The 21,464-nt window shown below is 40.2% G+C and overlaps 1 protein-coding gene across 5 annotated transcripts; it reads right to left on the reverse strand.

Annotated features, from left to right (window-relative positions):
* Positions 1-599: 599 nt before the first annotated feature.
* Positions 600-21,212, reverse strand: cobll1b (cordon-bleu WH2 repeat protein-like 1b). Of its 5 annotated transcripts, XM_034204026.1 has the most exons (14): positions 20,919-21,212; positions 20,608-20,688; positions 8,641-8,823; positions 7,604-7,808; positions 7,294-7,519; positions 7,102-7,146; positions 6,931-7,019; positions 6,520-6,756; positions 6,275-6,404; positions 4,000-4,222; positions 3,816-3,904; positions 2,177-3,654; positions 1,181-1,330; positions 600-1,100 (listed from the first exon to the last, which is right to left on the reverse strand). In XM_034204026.1, the coding sequence occupies exons 1-13, from the start codon at positions 20,957-20,959 to the stop codon at positions 1,217-1,219; spliced, it is 3,141 nt and encodes a 1,046-aa protein (XP_034059917.1). In that variant the 5' UTR covers positions 20,960-21,212; the 3' UTR covers positions 600-1,100; positions 1,181-1,216. The 5 variants fall into 5 exon arrangements, with proteins under 5 accessions (XP_034059917.1, XP_034059918.1, XP_034059920.1 ...); XM_034204027.1 differs by lacking the exon at positions 7,102-7,146; XM_034204029.1 differs by lacking the exons at positions 20,608-20,688; positions 20,919-21,212 and adding an exon at positions 15,045-15,284.
* Between the last annotated feature and the right edge of the window lie 252 nt (positions 21,213-21,464).

Consider the following 21,464-nt stretch of genomic DNA (forward strand, 5'->3'; position numbering starts at 1 on the left):
TATGTTATTCGAGGACTGCAAACTGGTATCTTTTTATTTAGGTGGGAGAAAGCACGACCTCGATGTGAAGTGTAACTGTAAAGTTTGTAGTAGGCTACTAACATTAGAAAAGTCATTAGAAGCTTCCGTCTCGACGTCTAACTATTTTCGAAAACATTAACGACTTCTGGGCTGTAAGTTAACGTAAAATATTGCGAGAATTCTCCATAGTAAATGACTGTTTTTATTATGAATAAAGAACCTGCAATTCAACCACAAAGCATAACAATGCACAGTGAGCATCGAATCCGTAGCAGTGAGGCTATACTGCTGCTTCCTACGCCAGCTCAAACCGATAAAAATATTCCTCTATTCTTTTTACAGCTGAACTTACCTGGAGCCTCTTTCTCCAGTTTAAATCTTGAAAGCTGGTCTTCATATCGCTGCTCCCGTGGGGAATGAATATCACACATGTATCCCAGGTGCTCTACTGTAACGTGCCCTGCAGGACGTCACACACTGAGCACGTTTTACCTGTTGTGGATAACAGACCGTAGGCTATTCAACGGGAGGTGAGTTCAGCAGTTTATATGCAACAAAAAACAAACAAACAAAACACATAATTTACGCAGTCACTGAAGGCAACACAAATGATAGAAGCTTTATTCATAACAACACAGCTTGACACAAACAACCTCTGTGTATTTAAATGAAAATAGTTTAATCAAAACTCTGCAATACTTAAATATATATGTGTGTTATACTATAAGGAGCATTTAAGTACCATAGGAAAAACCTCGTCTGTCCTACACATCCAGTATTATTTAGATAATACGTGTTTTTAATAATTTATAGAATTGGTTTCATTTAACGTTCTTATTTACTCACTACAGTAATGCATTAAATGCGATAGTCATCACACAAAATAAAAGAGAAGCTTTACAATATCAGGCCAGCGCCAGGGAAATTACTTAATGACATGTGAGAGAAAGAAAACAGATACAGTAATTATTAATTATCAAAATACATAATTTTATGTACACTGCTGGAGACTGCCAAAAGAGGTAAAACAGACAGTTCGGGCCACTTCTGGGCCATTAAAGGGTTCAGGAAAGCTCCTCCTGGAAGAAAAGAATGGTTCAGGCATGTGTTGTGGAAACATTTGAATATCATATTATAATGACTGTTAGAATTTGCTTACAGTAGATGATGTATTGTCAAAAGAATGAAGGCACTGCTATGGATTACTCTCTCCTTCCATTTGAACAACCCCACCAAAAGATGTCGGTTCACCCTCTGCAACCTGCAGAGGGGAGTCTTTGTCGCCTTCCACGTCTCCTTTTTCACCATCCTGTGATGTTAAAAAAGGGACACAATTTATGCCATCATTAAGACGGTCTTCCAGACAATGTAAAGATGAAACATAGACTGCATTATATTTTTACAGGTTTTTTTACAAGCCTATAAAACAACTTTATTCAGTCCAACAAAAGTAAATGCAGTAATAAGATTTCCCTGCACAACAAGCATAAATGACCATGATGCCTCCAGTGAAAGGAGGAGTACCTCATCAGAGCAGAAATGCATGTTGCTCTATCATTAATTACTAATGGCTATTTGTCTATCTTGTCTTTATGTCTCTATCATTACTGTACAACACATTCCAGGCATGATAGACACAGAAAATCGAATTGTGTGCTAAAATTCATTGGATTACAATCTAATCACATCTGCCACCCATAAAGCTCAGATAGCAATGGGTTATGGCGTATAAAGCCTTCATCATTCAATTTCTTCTGCATGGAATATTCTGCTAAATTAATTCAAATTAACTGAATCAGTGGATTGAGCCCCTTGTTTAGTCCTTGAATATATTTAATATGTCCATGAAAGTCAATGACATACCTTTGATCAGTGTAAATGGCTGATACAACATTGAAAGGAAGCACAATTGTTTGTAGTTTCAAACTAACTAAAGCAGTTGTAGGATAACACTCTGGTTCACTTCTAACTCCTTCAAGGTAAAATCAATAAGTGCATTGCTGAGCAGTGGAAAGTGCCCTTCTACCAGAGCATTATCAGTTTATGAGGCAAAATGCTCTGCAGCTGTTCTGAACTCATGGTTAGAAAGTAGTCCTTTGCTTCTTTCATCTTTATTTAGATTTTTAAAATGTAAGTTTATGCTATCAAAACTCACCTTAATCTCAGATAATCCTTCGGATTCTATGAATGATGAGCGATTTCGGATTGGGGAGAAGGACGGTGAAACAGGGGACTGAGGCGACTTTGGCCCATGGGATAAGGAATGGCTCCTTTTTACAGCAGAGGACACGGCCTGGGCGAAGCGGGATGGGGTCGCAGGAGAATAAGGCCTAGCGGCTGCAAAGCTCCTTAATTTTTCCAAGCTTAACCCTGTAGTTGGTTCTTTAAATGGCAAACTACTTTGCCTAGTCATTCGCATGAAGGCAACATTCTTGTCGTCCCCCTTAGGGCTCAGCTCAACATTAGCGCCTCCTGTTGTCTCCTCTTGACACTGCAAGGGAGGAGGAAGAGGAGGAGGTGGTAACTTTGCTCTCTCTGCGCTTCCTTGAACCTCCCTCTGGATGCCAGGACTGGCATTAAGTTTCTTTTCTGCTGCTGAGGTGACATAATACCCAGGTGTTTTTTTGTGCTGTGCCAAGCGGAAAGAACCAGGCTTAGGTTTAGTTGCGGGAGGAATTTTCATCTCCTTGACCTCAGCTGGTGAACATGCTTCAGATGCCACATTAGCCGAGGATGAGATGTTTTCATCTGCTATAGGTAAACTTGTTGGAGGTGAGGAATGAATTGAATCAGGTATACTTCCAATAACAGTGTCTTCTGTAGCAGTAGCAGTAGCAGTAGTAGTAGTAGTAGTAGTAGTAGTAGTAGTGCTAGTCATTAAGTCTTCCCTGGGTATAGTAGAGTGCAGCTCACTTGTTTCCTTTGAGTCCTCGGTTTGATCCTCCGCCGCTGTGATCTCTTCCAACTGAAGAGCACCAATATCGAGTCTCTCTTCAGGAGCATCAGGAGGAGCCTCCAGTGTCAGTGCAACTTCAAAATATCTCAGTTTGTCCAGAGATTTCTGAGGCACGATAGTGTAAGTCGTCATCCCCATCTTGGGGATGTAATCTCTTGTCAGCTCATTGGAAGGCTTGGGCTTCGGCTCAGAGTTTGTGGCATAAATAGATGTTGCCCTTGTTGCGGCGGGAGCACTTGGGGTTGAATCTTGGCACGATGAGGTCTCTGAGGTGTGGGGTAAAGAATCTTTGAGATCAGGCTCGTCCAGTTCCTCCGTTCCAGTGGCTATATCTTTTTTACTGGCGGTTTCAAAGGCAGGCGAATTAGCTGAGGAAGGGATTTCATCCATGGGTTGTTGTGGAGGCACAGGTAGTGGTGTGAAATCTGTTTGCGCTTGAGCATCCTCTGCAATGGGGCGCGATGTGCTGGTGGCCACTGGGATCTCAGGTCTGTCAGCCTGCTCCCGGAGGGTTTCAGTGTTTGTCTCAACAGAGGCCTGTGCTTCTGCATCTTGCATCACAGGAGGCGGAGGGAAGCTGCTGGGTAAAGTGCTACAATCCATCTCGACACTTTGAGGTGCAGACACTTCACAGATCTCCTGTTGGCTTACATGTTCAACTGGACATGGCCCATTATCTATACAAAACAGAAAATGTGTAATGTGACAGTTGAGTTGACTTTAATTGCTTCACTTTGGTGTAGTAAGGCAAAAATCATGAAATACACAAGTACTGTAGGTGCAATGCATCTGCAGCACAGATATAAAAAATAGCACTATAAAAAAATGGCAAACCCACTATTATCTGCCAGTTCAGAATGGTCTGTGCCTTCAGTTGTCCTCACATCACTCACACTGGCAGACTCATTCACTGTACTCTGCAGTTGACTGTAAAAGTAAAGCAAAGAGAAGGAATTAAAAGTATTGCCGATGCTAATGCTAAAACAAAGCCGAGGTTGGAGAAGTGATATTAGAGTTCGTACTTGCCATCTGAGGATAGATCACAAGACTGATCTTCCCCATTTGCCTCCGTGGACATTGTGCTCAGTCTCTCAGTATCTGGGGACGGGGAATGCAGTGAAGCGTCAGCAGACATGATGAGGCTGCTGTCCTCTCCCTGGGTATCACTAGCAGTTGCAGACATTACAGAGGCAGTGGTCTCCTCTTGCTCCATAATCTCCTCCAGTGTGTTAGCAGCTACCCCACCTGTGATACAAAGACATAAAATAGTTATGTAAAATCATTAACATTTACTATACCTGCTATTTACCTACAAGTCCCTCCATGCCCATGCCCCCCAGTACCTATCAGACATCCTTCGCCCACATGCCACATCCCGGAACCTACGGTCTTCAGACTCTGGCCTGCTTACCACCCCCTGCACCAAACTGCGAACCTTCGGGGACAGAGCCTTCGGTGTGGCAGCCCCCACCCTCTGGAACGCTCTCCCCGCGGAGATCCGCAACATCCCCACGCTTGACGCCTTCAAAAGGGCCCTCAAGACCCATCTGTTTACTAAGGCCTTTGGCCCCTAATCTATTTGTCTGTCTGACTGGTTGTCTTACTGCCTTTTGTTTTTGTTATGTTTGTTTTGCCCCTGTTCTTCTTTGTAAAGCGACCTTGGGTCTCGTGAAAGGCGCTATATAAATCCAAGCTATTATTATTTAAGTCAAATGTTGCAAAGGTGATCAGTGGAGCAGTTAACATTACATGAAATCTATTATTTCAAGCGCATGTGTTGGCTGTAACTTATAAACAACTGTTGATGAGACTTGGAAATGGTAGGAAAATCTTTCACACAATTTTATAGTCTCTTAAATGTGTCGTAAAACCCTTCCAAAAAAAAGGTTGTTTTGGTAAATGAGTTCCAAAAAACTATCTTTTACATCACAGTCTCCCTTGTGTAGTTCTTAACTTAGCGCTGTAAGGAAGTGCATCACAGAGGACCAGAAAGCAAAAGGAATTTCAAGGCTACTTAAACAAAACTGCAGCTTCACACTGTTCTCAGCATCTGATCTATTTATCTACTGAGAGGCACTGGGCTGCTTAGGAAACAGCAGAGGAAGTGATGTTTCTCTGTGAACTTGAGTCTTTTGTCTATTCTGAATGTTTTGATAGCACCTTAAAAATGAGTATTTTTTCTCTTTTCATTCTCCATGTATAATGACGATAAATGCTTCTAATCTTATCTAATCTAATTGAAAGTTTTAAATATGAGAATAACGACAGGTAAGCAATTGTGTGTGTCAATAACAGTCATAAGTCAGTGATTAAACCTTCTTATAATGAGTTCTGGGATATATGCACTAGTCAAGGGAAACACAGTTACAAAGGAGTAAATAAAAAAAGAAAGATACAGTGGTTCAAAGCACTAGGCAAGAAATACAACCATGCTTAAAGGGTGTGGAATATACAGGACAAGCGTATATACAATGATCAATCACAGTTGATGGATTGAAGTGAATTTAGTTCTGTAGTTTTTGTTATGCAAGCCAAAATGAATTGCTTTCAGTTTATTTTTGGGAAATATTCTTTGTTTTTGGTTGAAATTGCTTTGTATACAGGACGGGTGGAGCTTCCCTCACAGGACAATACAGTGATGGGAAGATTTGTCTACACAATCACAGGAAAGTATTTCAAAGCAAGTTAATTATACTCAACAAAGGAAAATACCAGGGAATTAAAAACTTACAATAATGAATGTAGAAAAAATGACTGTTTTCTCAACACACATTTGTTTATGGTTTTGATGTTTACAACAATATTCCAAGGGTACCTGGATATTCAACTGGAGTTCTAAAGTAAAATAACTTAGAAAAAGAGGAGTGATCATACTATAAAAGTATTCCTTGAGTTTATAGGTTTCTATAGAGTAGACTCTAGAAAGCAGACAAATTTCAAGAGCCAATACAATGAAAGTCAACAAAGGCAGTACAGTACTTGCAAGCAAAACAAGTGCAGCATAACTTCTTAGATGAAGCCCAAAACAAACAAATGAAGCAGAATCTTTAGTTTAAAACCTACTAAGATTGACAACAGGGCTGAAGAACGTTTTTTAAATAAGCCACTGTTTAATAATGACCACTAGGAGGCACAATAGTCATATAAGAGAAACTGTAGACTCAGGCTACAGTATTTTAAAATACCTGTCCTGGAGGCCAAAGTACACATGACAAAATCATTGATGAAAAGGACAGGCAATATTCAACTCAGTGATTAAACAATTAAACAAATACACAAATGTAATCGAAGACTAACCTTGCAAAGTTTCATCCAGAGGAAGTTTTTCTTGGACAGCAGCGCTAGGGGACTTGGGGGGCGGAGGAGCTTTGCGTTTGGTTCTCTTAAGCGACGACTCTGCCGAGGAGCCACGGCTTAAGCCAGACATCTATGGTACACAACAAGATTCAATTATTATAACCAATGCACCAGAAAAAAAATGAAATGGCTGTCATTCACATAATTGTTCAGGGCTATGCTGACATTTCTAAATATTCACTCACCGGGTCACCGTCCACCTGGCAAATAGGTTCAGAGTTGAGTCTCCGGCGAATGCTGAAATCGGACGGGCAGCTCTGAGACACCAGAAGTGGGGGTTGGGGGGCACGTCTCTTCTTTGGCACATCTGTAGGTAGCGTAGTGGAGCTATATAAGGACGAATTGGAGCTAGGTAAGGCCATGCTGAGAGGTCGAGACTTGATCACAAGCACAGGAGAAGCTGGAGCACTGGCTGTCGTTGCCTTTAAAGAACAAACACCCAATCAGAACATGATAAGAGGCCTGTTCCCAAACAACATTGTGCACGTCAACCAATGGCGAGCCAAAGTAAACAAACCTCCCTCTGAACATTTGAAGTTACTCTGATACATCTGTATATTTGCATAATCAGTACATGAAAGAAGAAGCTGCATTACCTGGTCAGATTTTTTCTTGCTTTTTCTAAATTTGCTAAAGAGGCCTTTATTTTCTTTCTCTTTTTGATCTTTGTCTTTGCCCGGCGTGACTGCAAAAAACAGTTGACAGATAACATTGGTCAGAATTATGACTGCTCTGATAAAGCAGTCATACAGTTTACAAACTAATACCTGCATGCACGGGTGAGGCTGGACACACAGGAGAAACAGGTTGTCCTGCAGGGCCAACAAGCATACGATTTATAAGCGATATAAACAACAACAACAACATGCAAAAAGTGAGCTGATGAAGTGAATGATTAGTACAATAAAATATCGTTCCATATGAAGCAAGAAGTGATTTTTTTTTAAATCAGTACTTACCACTCATGTCTCTTGCATAAACCTCCCTTATTGCATAATCATTAAGAGAGTTGGACAAGTCCAAAGGGGCCAGTGATTGGCCATCTCTCAACAGAACTGTAGTTCCCATGTCAAATTCACATTTCTCACAGATTGCTGGTAAGTGTTCAAACAGGGGAACTCGAGGACTGACTCGTAGTATAGTCTTCTGGGTCTTTTTGTAGTTTATCACCATCCGAACAGTTGCCTAAAGAATACAAAACATACCACCTTATTTGATAAAAACGTACTCAACATGAAAATCATGCATTGTCTCATGCGTTGAGCGTACCTCAGGCATCTGAGGACCGGTCTTCTTGTTTTTATCCACCCCTTTAGGCTTAAGTATGATCTTCTCTGCATCCAAGGTTCCTACGAGAGCATTTGGCTTGAGTTTGGTGTTGTTCTTCTTGGCGGTGACCAGTTCTAAGGTGTGGCTTGATGGGTTCAGGTGGTACTTTGCACAAAGCGTCACTAAAAGATCCATTATAGGTTTGCTGAAAGACATGAAGGACACGACAAAACAAAAACAAATCATTTGTACAGCATGAGAGGGGAGACAATGCAAAATACAACATTATGATGAGTTTTAAAACAAAAGGAAAAATGTGTTTATTTGACAGTTTTAATAAATGAATTCCCTTTTTTTCCAAACAATAATATTCCAATGATTAAACATTTTGAATTTAAAAAGATGTTAGAACGTGTGGAAACAATAAAAACTAACTTACAGTAAATTACAGTAGCAAGAAAGTAGCATGGGGCTTTTGTAACGCTGATAATACATTTTATCAGTACAATGCCATTATCCTCCAAATAAAGCGTTAACTCTGCTGTGTATGCACTTAGAAAGGGTTTAGAGAAAGAATATAATGATGATATCTAAAGTAAACTCTGTTAATGGAAAGTATGAGCTGTGTGAGTGAGTAGCGTAATTGAAGGACAGATTGACATAGAGGTATGTTGATACAGATCAATATGTAGGTGTTGCAGACCGAGCTGATGATTTCAAGAGTATTATCTGTGTCCTTATTGCGCCATAGCATGCAATCATGAGATAATCTTCTGAGTTTGAGATGCAAACGCTCTTTAATTCTTGCTCGTATCATTTGTTGAGAGAAGAAAATAACGCAAGTACAAATTGCCTAGAACAAATATGAACTAAAACCTCTCAGCTACTCCACCTATCTGACTCAGTCTGACTGGAACTGCACTGTTTGACTTGAAGTGACATCATAATGTAATGTTTAAATGTAGAATTACAATGATCAGTATGAACAAAAACACAATGCTCCAACTTAAAATTGGATTGCAGTGCTCCAACTTTACCTTCCATGCACTGTGGTCACTTCTTCCACTCCGTCAGGCAGAACCACGACCAGAGAGAGGTCTTTATCAATGAGGTTCTGGTCCATGGCTAAATGAAGGTTTCCTGGGTACCACTGGGAATAACCTGGGGAATCCAGCTTCTTTAGTCCTGGGGGGGATGGTGCTCTGCTCTTGGTCGACACCCTGTAGTTAAAAGATACATTATTTTCAGAGTAGCTTTAGCATTTGTGAAAAGTCTGCTTTGCTTTAACACAGGACAAACATGTTAGTACTTTAGAGATGACTGGGAATGGTTCTCCACTTACATGCATTTGTGTGCATTTCTTAAGTCATTAAAACTGTTTCTGCTATCCCACACAATCTGTGTGAAAATCAAAGTGCAGCAGACAGCATGAAAGGAATCCTTTCTTCCTCAGGTTTTAAAAAGCAGTGAGGCTATTACATAAAAGAGCTCAAGTCCACTTTGCAAACAAGTCACAAGACAACCAAGTGGACAGATTTACTCATTGAGCCTGAAGAAATGGCTGTGAACGGACAGACATGTGAGAGATAATAAGACGCAAGATGGAGACCACAGTTTCTGTAACTATAAAAAATGTGTTTTATAGTGAATGTTGTGGTTTAATAACATTTAAAGTGTAGTGTTTGGTGTTTTGTGAAAAGGGGCAACACCCAATGCACTAGTGAACATCACTTGGTTTGCTAGTATTCTTTTTTAAATTGTGACTCTGACAAACACATTTCTGTTTTGAAGGGCATTTTTGAGTGTTTGTCTTTGTTTAACATTATGGAAAATACATCAATACAGTGTAGGTGAGGGCAGTCATGTGACCCAGTAAGGCACAGGCCAATATATTTCACCGTACAACTATTTTCATTCATCACAAGATTTGTTGTCAGCTGGCCATCTGTTGGAGAGTCACACATAGTAATTCTATGACGTATTTCAGATAATAACACCATTCTTCTAATGCTCCCCTAGAGGTTGTGAACAATGAAAACCTGCTGTCTGTAAACAAAAAAATGTGTGACTTAAACCGGGTCATTATAACATGGTTTTTAAACATCCAGGAACATCCATGGCTATATAAGGGAAGCCAATGCGGAAGTGTCTTCTCATTTGTTACCTATGAAAAAATAGTTCTCATTTTCTGTATGAATCTCAATACAGCATAATGGTAATTTTGTAATGTATGCTTCCATATAAAGTAAAATACATAACAAAGAAGAGTATGCTTTAGGGTGGGGCTACCTTGGGATTGACAGGTCTCTGTTATTCCGGTTTGGGTGTTGTCCGTGAACACCTTCACACTTGTGTTTTCAGTTCAGAAAGGTCATTCTTAAAAATGTTTTTCCTAAAATGTCTTTTGAAGCATTAGATTGTACTACTCTTCAACCCTTCGTACCACTTTTTCCCCCTAAAACAAAGAAGACAATGGCCAACATGACAAACAAATGTCCATTCATTATATTCAGTCCATGGTTTTAACACATGATATTTGGCGTTATTATTCGCTTAAAATTAAAAGCTATAGATGGTATGATAAACACACAATCACATAAAGTCACACAAAGGTCACACTGTGGTACTGCAATGTTATCAAGTTGTTCAGAGGGCCAAGGAATCAATAACCTCAGAGACATTCAAGTGTCACATCATTCAGTCAGCACATAGATAAAACAGGCATTTGCAGACCCAATGCCTTGAATTATAGCCTGTAAAGTCTCTGGTGGGGGCACTGCTTATTCAAACAGAGGAATCCGAGCAATGCAAGGTCACAGGCTCCACTGAGGCACGTCTAGCAAAGGATTGTTAGTCTTGCTATGGGGGCTGCTGTCCTTAAATACTAAGACCATGACATACATGTAAATGAAAACACACAGGCCCACACATTTTATCATTCAGTGGTTACTGCTGTTAAACATCTATTAAGTGAGGATTACAATGCAGACTACACGTTTAAAAGGAAAAGTTAACACAAACCAAGTGTGTGCAAGTCGGCTGCATCAACAAAACTAGCTAATGTGTTAGCATGCTATTGCTACTGCCAGCTAAGACCTGATGTGTTTGAAATGGCTAAATATGCCACAATGTGCCACATAGCAATGTAAAAAATAATAAATGATTCACTATCACTAACATCCACCATTAATGTCCTGATATAACCAGTGTTGTTTTCTAACAACTGACAATAATACATCACATGGCTTTCTCGTGAATGTTGAACAAGTTTAATGATTTCAGACACAGCCACAATGTCGGAATTATTTTTGTCACGCTTTGGTGTCTGCCTTTGTTGAACCAACTACATGTCAGGCTTTGAAATCCAATGATGTGTCTGAGGAATATGTACTGATACACTAAAGGTCAGACAAACACACAGGCAGTACAATCATTGGAGAAAATTAGGACCTGAAGCAGCACAAAAACACAGGACACAACACAGACGGACTGTTTATCTGTTCATCTTTAAGCAAACAGTTCAGCCAGGATGATAAGATCACAAAATCTAGCACAGTCAATAATGAACAATCCCAAATAAAATCCTGAATGCACATTTTGTTGACTCTGCTCTGGTGTTTTTGAAAGTAACAACTTTGTTAACGGTCCAACTGCAGACCTCTCTCCAGGGGACCCCTGGATTTGGTCATGCCAGCTACTGTATTCCAAGATCTGATATGTTACCCATTGGTTTGTTTTCAAATCCCTCCTTAATATTTTATTAGGTCTTAGATCGTTTCAAACTAGCAATGTAATGAAAAGGGTTGTACCCATATAGCTTAGAACATGTTAGAAAGACTTAGGAGATGTTCATGTTGTTTCCTGGAAACTTCTTTAGCAGGAAGCATCACGTTATTACCGTTTGAGGCCAAAAGATATCAAAGTGAACTAACAATCTTTTGCAAGTGTATGTTATTTATTTGCATGCACAACCATGGTGAAATCTGACAGGAGAGTCCTTGATAAGCAAGTTTGCTAACCTTGAACATTTAGTCTCACATCATAGGTTTGCAATTTAAGTATTATTGTTGCCATGGTTACTTGTGGTTCAATATTTAGCAAGTCCCTATTGCAGTAACTTACAACATAGGTTAAACTGCCAACAACAACTTTGTCTGAGGTGTCCTGTTTTAGGTTCTGCATTGTATAAGATTTGACATATAGTTAAATCCCCATTCTTCAAATGGATGATTGGGAAAGACTTTGGTAGAGAGACCAAGACTATCACCTACTTATAAACACAGGGTTTAGTGTCCTTGTTCTGTTTGTAAAACCAACACATTTATATGGTTTGTTCTTTCCCCTTTCATCAAATTGGTTTCCAACGGCAGCCTGTTTTAGCAAACAAGGCAAAATAAATCCACTCCAGATCAGACAGCAGACAAAGTTCACAACCAGCTGGTGCAGACAGACAAACATCTAATGAGCATTTGTCTAAAGGGCTTCTGGAGACCAACAGAAGTTCAAAGTGCATAAGGGAATTAACATTTGTCATTGCAACTGTAAGCAGGCACATTAGTCATAACGGTCATAACAGTATATAAGGTAAGGTTGTGATAAACCCATGTTCAGTGCTGTCTGTGTCTGTTTCAATGCATCTTTTTGATAACTGAAAATGTTGTTTTTCCAATTTGACAGATCCAGATGACTGAAATTAAGAGTAAACGCCCTGTATCTGGCTGCTGTCATTTCCTTCAAATCATTGTGCAGTAACTACACAGCCACATGTAGCGACTGTATGTCTCTTGTCTGAGAAAATAATAGCTCACATGTGCAACAAAGGGATTTCCCAAGTCCCCTTCTGGTAAAGACACCTCTGGATTACCTGAAGAACACAACAATAATTACTCCTAGAGTGATGTTTACAGGCGGCCACTTTGCTTGTATTACAATCTGTTGAATCCAAGTGTCTCTTTTCCATTTCAATCATTAATGTGTTCAAAGTATTGCAGTTATACTGAATTACAAAAATTCAAAAAAGTGTTCCAAAAATATCTTTCTCATTAGAGTCACACTTTGTATGATTGATTCTATTTGTGTGTGTGTGTACTGTATGTTAATAAATATGTTTTTGAAAAAATTGGCATGAACATCGGTCATTGTCTACATTTCCAAACTGACAATTATGTGTAAGTGCTTGTATGAATGACTCCACTTGCACCACCTGGAGCAAATATACAGTACTATCTATATGTTGCTGGTGTTCTTAGTATGCTCGCTGTGTTGTCAACGATTTCTGTTTTATGGTCAATCTGAATGCTGCTTTAAGCTAGATCAACCTCGTTACTAGGAAACTCACTCACGCCATGTTGCCATGACATTTGCTGCCATTATTCATTTTCGCCAATGGAATACATTTTGTGTGTGGCATAAACAGTATGGCATGTTACTCTAACCCTGTGATTGTACCATTGGCAACATTAGGGATCAGCAGTGGATGTTTTGAAGTGTGACCCTTCTCAAACCTAACTTAGAAAGGTATAGCGAAGATAGGGAAGGAGTGTTTGATTAATATTCATTTACAGATTACACATGGTAGGTGTGTGGAAACACTGAATATGACTATGAAATCCCTGCTAATATTTCAACAGAGAGACTGGCTAAAACAGGCATTCACAATGTGGCCTCTACTGGGTACAAAGTCCCGATTTCAAGGCACAGGCTGTTTATTTGGCAATGGGATTATAATCATTTCGAAACACTGTTACTAAACTTTTCTTTTTCCACACATTTCACAAATGCTGTAAAACTGAGCCTGGTTGATTCAAATGATACAGCTGTCCTGACTCATGTGCTCTTCAAAAGAAAAAAAACATGTGATATTTCAATAAATTAGTATGGAAGAAATGCAAACTAGCCATGCCTCACGTTCAGGGTTAGGGTCAGTCCAGTTTATACAGCTGTGTCATCAGTGATTTTGTCAAGACACCTCGAGCAGGTGACAGACACGGACACACAGGCCGGTTTGTTTGTGCCATCCAGGCCTGTGTTTTTTCAGAAGCCCAGGATGTGTTGCTGAATAAGGGGAGACGTGTTGGAGCTTGACTGCGCCGATGCCTCATTCACAGGACTTCCCTGGGAGGTCTGACACTCACAAACAAGCCCATTCAAAACCAGAGGACATGCTTCAGAGAGGTGATCACCAACTACCAGGAAATAACAGGCCTGTCATTGTGCCATTTGTTTTTGTTTGATTATACGGATCTTGTCAGGTTCAGCAGTGCAAAAACAAATGGACTCTGAAACCAATACCATGAAAAATAGTTATTGCATGCGATGATTTGGTGTTGGATTAACTGGCTTGGTTTAACAGCAGCCTTTAATTCATTTCTGATGTGAATGTGTTAAATGCTTTAGACAGATGTGCAAGATAACTTGACACAGTGGGGGAAAAGACGTAGAATCTGCTTGATTATGTTCAAGCAAAACTATTACTGACAATCCTCCGGATGATAAAAGAAAAGGATAGACTAAGACTAGTACAATATCCAAATGCTGCTCCTCGTGTAAAAATACTCTAAATACTTTTGTGCTTATGTGTAAAAAAGATGGAATGAGAGAGGCACAGAAGAGGACGTTTGAAGAATAGTGAAAATACAGATCTGCCCTAGAGTAATAGAGTAACAGAGTAATAGAAAAAACAATCTTAATATCAGCAGCAGTCAAGCAGCTGAACAAAGGAATATCCAAATTCCCCACATTCCATAATACTTTGTTCCAGCCGGCATGACTTTTCCAAGAAAAATGTCAGTCATTTCCATGGCATTTTTTCCAACCAAATCAATTAAAAACCCTTCAGGCAAATCCGGGATCAAATACAGCAATGAGCAGGTGGAAGAGGCTCGGAGATGAAACTGAACCCAACCATTGGCTAAAATTGTACTTTCCTTTGAGGTTCTAAGAAGGTGGAGGATTAGCGAAAAGGCCTACTGTGGTATGTTTGCAGCTGCTGGGTAGAAGTATGGCCCCTTAGGGGATGGTGGGTTCATGTACAAAGAAACAAACAACATTTTTATAGACACCCTTCTACTGCTCATTCACACTTTCAGACAACACCCCAGTTATTTTAAGAAACAAAAGCACCAATTGAATGCTCCAATGACCAAACCACATTACCAGAACACAAACTATAGCAGTACAGTCAGATGCACAGGCTCAAACATGCCCAACACACCCTTCACTTCAAGTCAAAACAGATAGACTGCTAATCTCTGAATACAAATATTTAGAACACAAAAATATGTCCAGGCCCTATCCAACACCTTTAGAGAGGGAGAGTCAGGGAGAGCACTGCTGACAGCACCACATGCATTACAAGGAGAAAGATCCAGAAATTGGGAGAGCAGGTGTTGCAGACCTGCTTTTCCTCTCAGAGTGCCAACATTTCATTCCACGCTCTTACCTCCTTGCCTGAGGTTACCTCCGCTCAAATAATTTCCATCCCGCTGTATATGTCCCATGGAGTAGTCAGACAGACTAAACTATACTAGCATGACATCAAAAGGCCCACCTTAATGCCACGCCCAAGCTGTGACATCAGAAATGTGTCCCCTCTATCTAAATCCTGTCTACCCTCTTGCTGCGTCTCTGCAAGCTCAAAGTGAGTAAGTGGCACTCCCCCGCGCTCATGAGCGGAAAGGTAAGCAGCTTTGCCTCCCTGTGCAGACATGAACCTGTGGGTGGGGCCAGTACACTGAAACACTGAAACTCACTGCAGCATATATGCTCACTTTGTTAGCACAGAAGCTAAGATAAAGAATCGAGGAAATAATGATGTGTTTTAATCATGAATTGTATAATCCTGATGGTGAACATGTGATCAGAGACCAAGAGGGGTCAGAACTACTAAAGGAACTTGGAATCCTCCCCACTCTTTAATTTAATCAGGTACTTTTCCAGTGTTTGCTTTTCATTACAAAAACACACCTTACTTTTCAAAAACACACCTTACTTTTTCAGAACTGACTCATCTGTAAATTATGCTAGAAGAGTTGTTAGGAGAGCGTTAAAGACACACAAAGGCGTGAAGCAAGTTATATTCAGTAGCTCTATGTAACACCCTCAGGAGCCCAACATTTGGATTGTGTTGAATGTTTCCTCTGGCATTAAACTCCCACAGTCAAACCCTTTATTGAATACTCAGAAAACATGCTTTGACGTAAAAAACATAAACATGAAAAGAGGTGAATTATACAATATTCAACACTGCATCAACATAGTCGTGAAAGCATTCGGGTACAATTGTTAGCTGTCAAAAGAGGCTGTCAGCACTTTGCACTTAGCACATCCAGCCAGAGAATTATTTTCTGATGTTGTCATTGTTAAGTGAATCAACACTTCAAAATAGATTAAAATGAAAACGCTTCCAAACCAAGTCAAGCAAAGTTCGTACACCCCTGGTACGGAAGTAACACATTTGACTTTCCATTGTGAAATAAGTGCACGTTGCCAGTGCGTTATCACTAGCCTTACACACTCAACTAAGAATGTGCGGCCAAATTTACAAAAATCCCCCCCACACCCCCCACAGAAACATCATCAGATGATAAGGAGGTGAAGGGAGATGTAAGTGTGTAGGAGCAGGCCGGAGTTAAGGAGAGGGGTGGAGTTAAGGAGTCTCATGGCTTATAGAAGGAGGAAAGGGGGGTGGGGGGGTGGAGTCCCTGAGGAAAGACAAAACACAGAGCCAGAGCCACAGCTGGTAATTTGGTGAGAGGTCACTCACAGTAAACACAAGCTTTTTACAGAGGGTCTGGAAAGGCCATTACTTCCTAGGATGGAAGGAGATTAGGGAGAAAAAGAGTACACAGACCCTATGAGAACTTCCCACTTCCTATGTGTATCGTTTGTTATTGTTGGAAAAACAAAAAACAAATGTTCCCACAGCACAGGCCTGGTAACACTCAAACTCTAAGGGCGTCATCCTCATGTATAATTCTGACAAATATTTAAGGCCCCACCTTGTGACATTATTAGCTTTTCTATACAGCGTGTAGTCTCCTTCGGTCATGATCCGCCTCATTTTCACTTAGTATTATGACTCCCATGGTGCTCACTCTTGCACTACGTGTAGAACAGTGAATAATACTACAGCAGACTTAGAGTAAGCTAGAAGGTCTGACAGCCATTTAAGTAATGAGATTTGAGATTAAACATCACCTCTCAGTTCCTCATACAATGATCCCAAACAGCAGATGTCATTCTGCTCAGTGAACTGGGGGCTGCTACGGTACATCACACCCACCTTATCTCAGAGCAGATCAAATATTTTCCCTCCAAAAAAAACCTGTTTCTGCAAAGAAAATAAACAACTTTTGCTGACTTTACCTAAAGGGAGTTGTTGTTTAAGATCAAAATGTAGGAAATAACACCATAACTTGCTGGGAGAGAGCGCTCCCCCTTGAGCCATGATTATAACTATCACACTGCATCCTTTCATGTGGAACAATGCAGCGTTGTCTGCAGTGGGGCATCTTTCAAAAAGGCACAGCAGCATGCTTTCCCTCTCTCGCTCATCACATGAACTGAGGTTTATAATGTCAGTATGCATACAGTGATGTTGCATAAAAAAACATTCAGTTTCCTATTGCAATGCTAATAGTGTAAACAGAAGGTTCAGTGCTGTACATAACCTCAACTTCATTTCATTTGAATGTTAGTAGGGTTACACCCTATCTCGCATGCAATCTCAAAGCAAGCACGACACAACGTTTCAATGTCATGGTCAGAAGAGTCACTTTTGCATCTTTCCTCCAACTTTCACCTAGAGAATAACTGAGCGGCCAATATTAACTTGTCCTAATGTTCCCTGTATATAGCATGATCTTTATCTGACATTCAATTGCAACTTGAACAAAAAGCAGCCCCTGAGAGGCATAATGAAAAACAGCTGTAATAGAAACAAAGTGACTGGATTTTTAATAGAAAGTAGCTCTGCTGCTTACTTACTGATGTTAGTCTGAATATCCTCACTGTAACAGCTGGATGATGTTTGCTTGTGTCATGCCGTGGTCCATTAGCTTGCTGCAGTGTATGTCAGGAAATGATGAGGTTCAGTATGTCGGTTCATTGCCAATCTGATCGCATGCAAAATGCACCACAGAAACTGCTATCATACCCCTACCCACAAATATCTGGGTGGATACAACAGTATAAAAATATGCACAGTTATATTGCCAACTTGAGAACCACTTCAAGGTGTGCAATTTTTATATTAGCATTTTATACCTCTATATATAGGTTTAAGCTTGGATTTATGATTTCTCACTCATTTGATAAGTTCTAGACAGTTTGTTAAACACACCTGTAGTAAACTCAAGCAACGCCATTCATGACTGGCCAGGCCTTCGTGATTAATATCTCATGTACACAAGACAAACACTGATAATGAAGGTCATGCAAATCAAATCTAGTTGTTCCTTTGTCAAATACAACGTTTAAATGTTATTGGAGATAAGTAAAAGTTCCTATTGAGAGCTCACAAAGGACTGCTTCATGTTAGCTCATTCTGAATGTTACACAGGCCGAGAGTGGGAGGCATCCGACTGTTATTCCCTGGAAGAGCGTATAACAGAAACAAAGAGGGCCCAAGACTCCAGGTCAGGCAGCAAATCTCTTCAAACGGACTACTGTGCACAACGTCAATATTATATAAGTACATAATGATGTCTACTTTAGAGATGAAAAGCTAAATAATAACCAACAAATTGTGTTTCATAATGGTCATAACTGTCCAGTGAGAAGGGTTCACTTGTGTTTATGGTCAATGCGTTGGCTTCAGAGTGGTCACAAAGGCAGCCCATTATTCCCTGTCCCCTGGACGTTTGCCATTCTGTCTGTTTTAGCCCTGTGAGGCAGAAAGCATCCAAGAGATAAAACAAAAAGGCACACTAGCTCATTGCCAGGACAAGCTTGCAGGGAAATAATGCTGATTTTCCTCTTGCTTTATTACATCTAGTGGGGGGATATCTTTGAATGACATCCTTTATCTTGCCTTTCGAGTATAGAAGATCTGAGTGGGCTTTCTGAGGGCAGCACGCTGTAGACCAAATTATACATTTCCCTGAACGAAGAAAGCCTTGTTGTCTCTTGGGGATTGTTTTGAGTGGAAAACACTGTGTTATGCGTCAGTGTTCTCGGAGACCTTGAGCTTTGTGTGTCTTGTCTTTTTTATAGACAGACTGGAAGTCTTAAAGTTGATCACACATGTTGTTGTGAAGCTTTAAGACACAACAAAAGCGGTCACTATGTTTCAACTCTCCATGCCCACTTGCTTAGAGTGTCTACGTTCCGCCAGCCATCATTTTCAGCTGTAGACTCATGTGAGCAGCTGTGCCCTTGGGCTGCCTGCATATCAAGAACAGCTGTGGGGATTCACGATACCTTAACTAATTCCACATTCTGCCCCAAGGAAAGCCAGCCATGTGAGATCATGGTTTAAGGTGTGTCCAATTAGCAGGGCCAGCTCCAAGCAGCACCCAGTTAGTTTGAATTAATTCATATGAAAATGCACCGGTTATATTTAAATGAATGTTAGTTTGATTTTTGAATTTAATTAAATACTTTTCCAATGATCATACAGTAGTCAAGAAAAAAAAGCTCTCTGATGTTGTTAATGCCAACTAATGTTAAATACACATTTATTTTGTACAGTCAACTTTGAATGGAGAACAGCCATGACAGTGATTCTGGCAGATTCTATTTTGGAGTGTAGATTTGGGGGGGGGGGGTCACATGGAATTGTCACAAATGACTGCATTTGTAAAAAAAAGTGTGAGGCAGCAAGTTTATTAGCTCCAAATATGAGAAGCTTCAAATAAGACAGAGAACATGTGCGTCCCCCTCCCACACCCCGCCTTATAGCAGAGTGCGGTGTACTTTTCCAAATCACAGTCAAACCACAGAGAGATTTACGTTGTCTGCTGCTCTCTGCTGCCAGGGAGCGTGGCTGTGCTCCCAGATTACACAATGCTTATGAAATATGATTATAGGTCACACCATTTTTTTTAGTAAACCTCATATGATTGTCTCAATGCTATTTTTACAAACTGGAAACGACAGCAAGGCAGGGACTGGAAACTTTGCATAGCAGGGAATACTGGATTAGAAATATATGTCAAATTCTCCATCCCACCTCTAATTTAAATCTCAAGAACTCAGCCAAAGGAGTGAGTGGTGACTCTGTGAAAGAGCTCTGGAAACTCACTCCCCCTTTTTTTAATGATTCCATATAAGCAGCTGACATCATCTCCCTGAACCAAAACTGATTTCCATCATGTCATAACGCACAGCGCCCTTTTACCGTGATTTTCCCTGACAATTGTACATGACCTATCGGTGTTTTATAGAATATCAGTTTCAAGCCCAAGGAACGCATGATTTCCACAAGAAGAGCAATCATCAGGCTCATCACAGAGACAGAGGCACAATGTTTTGTCTGCTAAATACTTCCCATGACCTCTACATATGGTCAAGGCAATTTCTCAGTAAAACCCTGAGAGCAGGAAATGAGGAAAGTTCAAAGGTTGAAACGTCTGCAAAAACTGTGACTTCCCCAAGATGTACTGCATTAAAGGAATGTTATTTAGAATTTGCATTATTAAGGTGAAAACACATGCATACTTTAAACAGACTCCTATTTTAAACAGCTGGTTGCCTGCTATCTATTATTGTGGTAAGCAGCACAGGGTGTCATGGGAGGAAGAACTTGATTTTGATGGTATTATATTTGTGCATAATGCTAAAAGCAAGGGCTGTGTTTCTATTTTTCATAGTTTATCTTTTCGATGATTATATATTCCAAATAATAATGTTAGTTTCATTCAGGGTTTTCTTAGTTAAAGATGAATGCTGAATATAATTTCTAAAATGTCAAGTAAAAAGGGCGACTGGACACTTGTGATCCTCTTAAATCTTATGAAGGAAATAAACAAAGATGACAGCTGGTAAATGACATTTCAACTTACCTCAGACCAGAGCTCCGTGGATGGGACTGGGATCCATGATCACCCATGACTAAACTCATTGGTTTAACGAAATCCCTCGGACTAGTCAAACACAAACAAAAAGCACCATTTTAGTAAAGGCTTACATAATAGATGTTAAAAAGGCTGGTCTAACCTTCTGCTTTCAAGTGATGCGAACTGGCAAATACCAAAATATGGGCGAATCCCACATGAGGTCACCAGTTTTTCAGTCATATAAACTGTTTTTACTTATTTTCTACTGGAAAGAGTGCAAACGATTCAACATATGAAGCCCAATAATAATGTCTTACCATGAATGTACTTGGCTTTGGAGGCAGTGGTCAACTTCCATCAGTCTTCAAAAAGGTAAAGTTAGATGTAGACTGCTCCAAACTGATTTTGCTGGGGTAAATGATCCATTATTCGGCTCTGAAGTTCCGTGTTCTGCGCCTTTTAGGCAAACCATTCCAGTGTAGTCAAATGTGCTTCCTCCTCCTTTTAAATTACAAAGTCTGGCATGTTTAAATCATTTTACCACCGTAGACCACTCTGCCAACTTTCCCCAGCACATCCAAAAGACTGCATTGCAATATTGAGCTGCTAAAGTGGGGCGTCTCTCAGATCTAGTTTACCTTCCCTCCAGGATTCAGATGTTTGGCATAACAGCATCGTGTCCAAGTTGACATATTGGCATTTACGCACAAAGTTACTACAGCCCAACACAACCGTGACTTTCAAAAACAACACAAGTATTTATTTTGACGTTAAATGTATGAAAATACCTAAGGGTTGTTGTTTTGTACTTCCTTTAAATGTATGCTTTATTTGTCCACAGTGACATCGTGTGGCTGGATATG

The sequence above is a fragment of the Gymnodraco acuticeps genome, unplaced genomic scaffold, assembly GCF_902827175.1.
Source record: "Gymnodraco acuticeps unplaced genomic scaffold, fGymAcu1.1, whole genome shotgun sequence".
Taxonomy (NCBI): domain Eukaryota; kingdom Metazoa; phylum Chordata; class Actinopteri; order Perciformes; family Bathydraconidae; genus Gymnodraco; species Gymnodraco acuticeps.

What these genes read in the sequence shown, in the direction of transcription:
- cobll1b (XM_034204026.1), bottom strand. Translation starts at nt 20,959, where the DNA reads ATGGAAGTTGACCACTGCCTCCAAAGCCAAGTACATTCATG. An exon ending in GCAAGAAAAAATCTGACCAG is followed by an intron (nt 6,757 to 6,930) that starts GTAATGCAGCTT and finishes TGTTCTTTAAAG; the next exon opens with GCAACGACAGCCAGTGCTCC. An exon ending in GATCTATCCTCAGATGGCAA is followed by an intron (nt 3,905 to 3,999) that starts GTACGAACTCTA and finishes TTACTTTTACAG; the next exon opens with TCAACTGCAGAGTACAGTGA.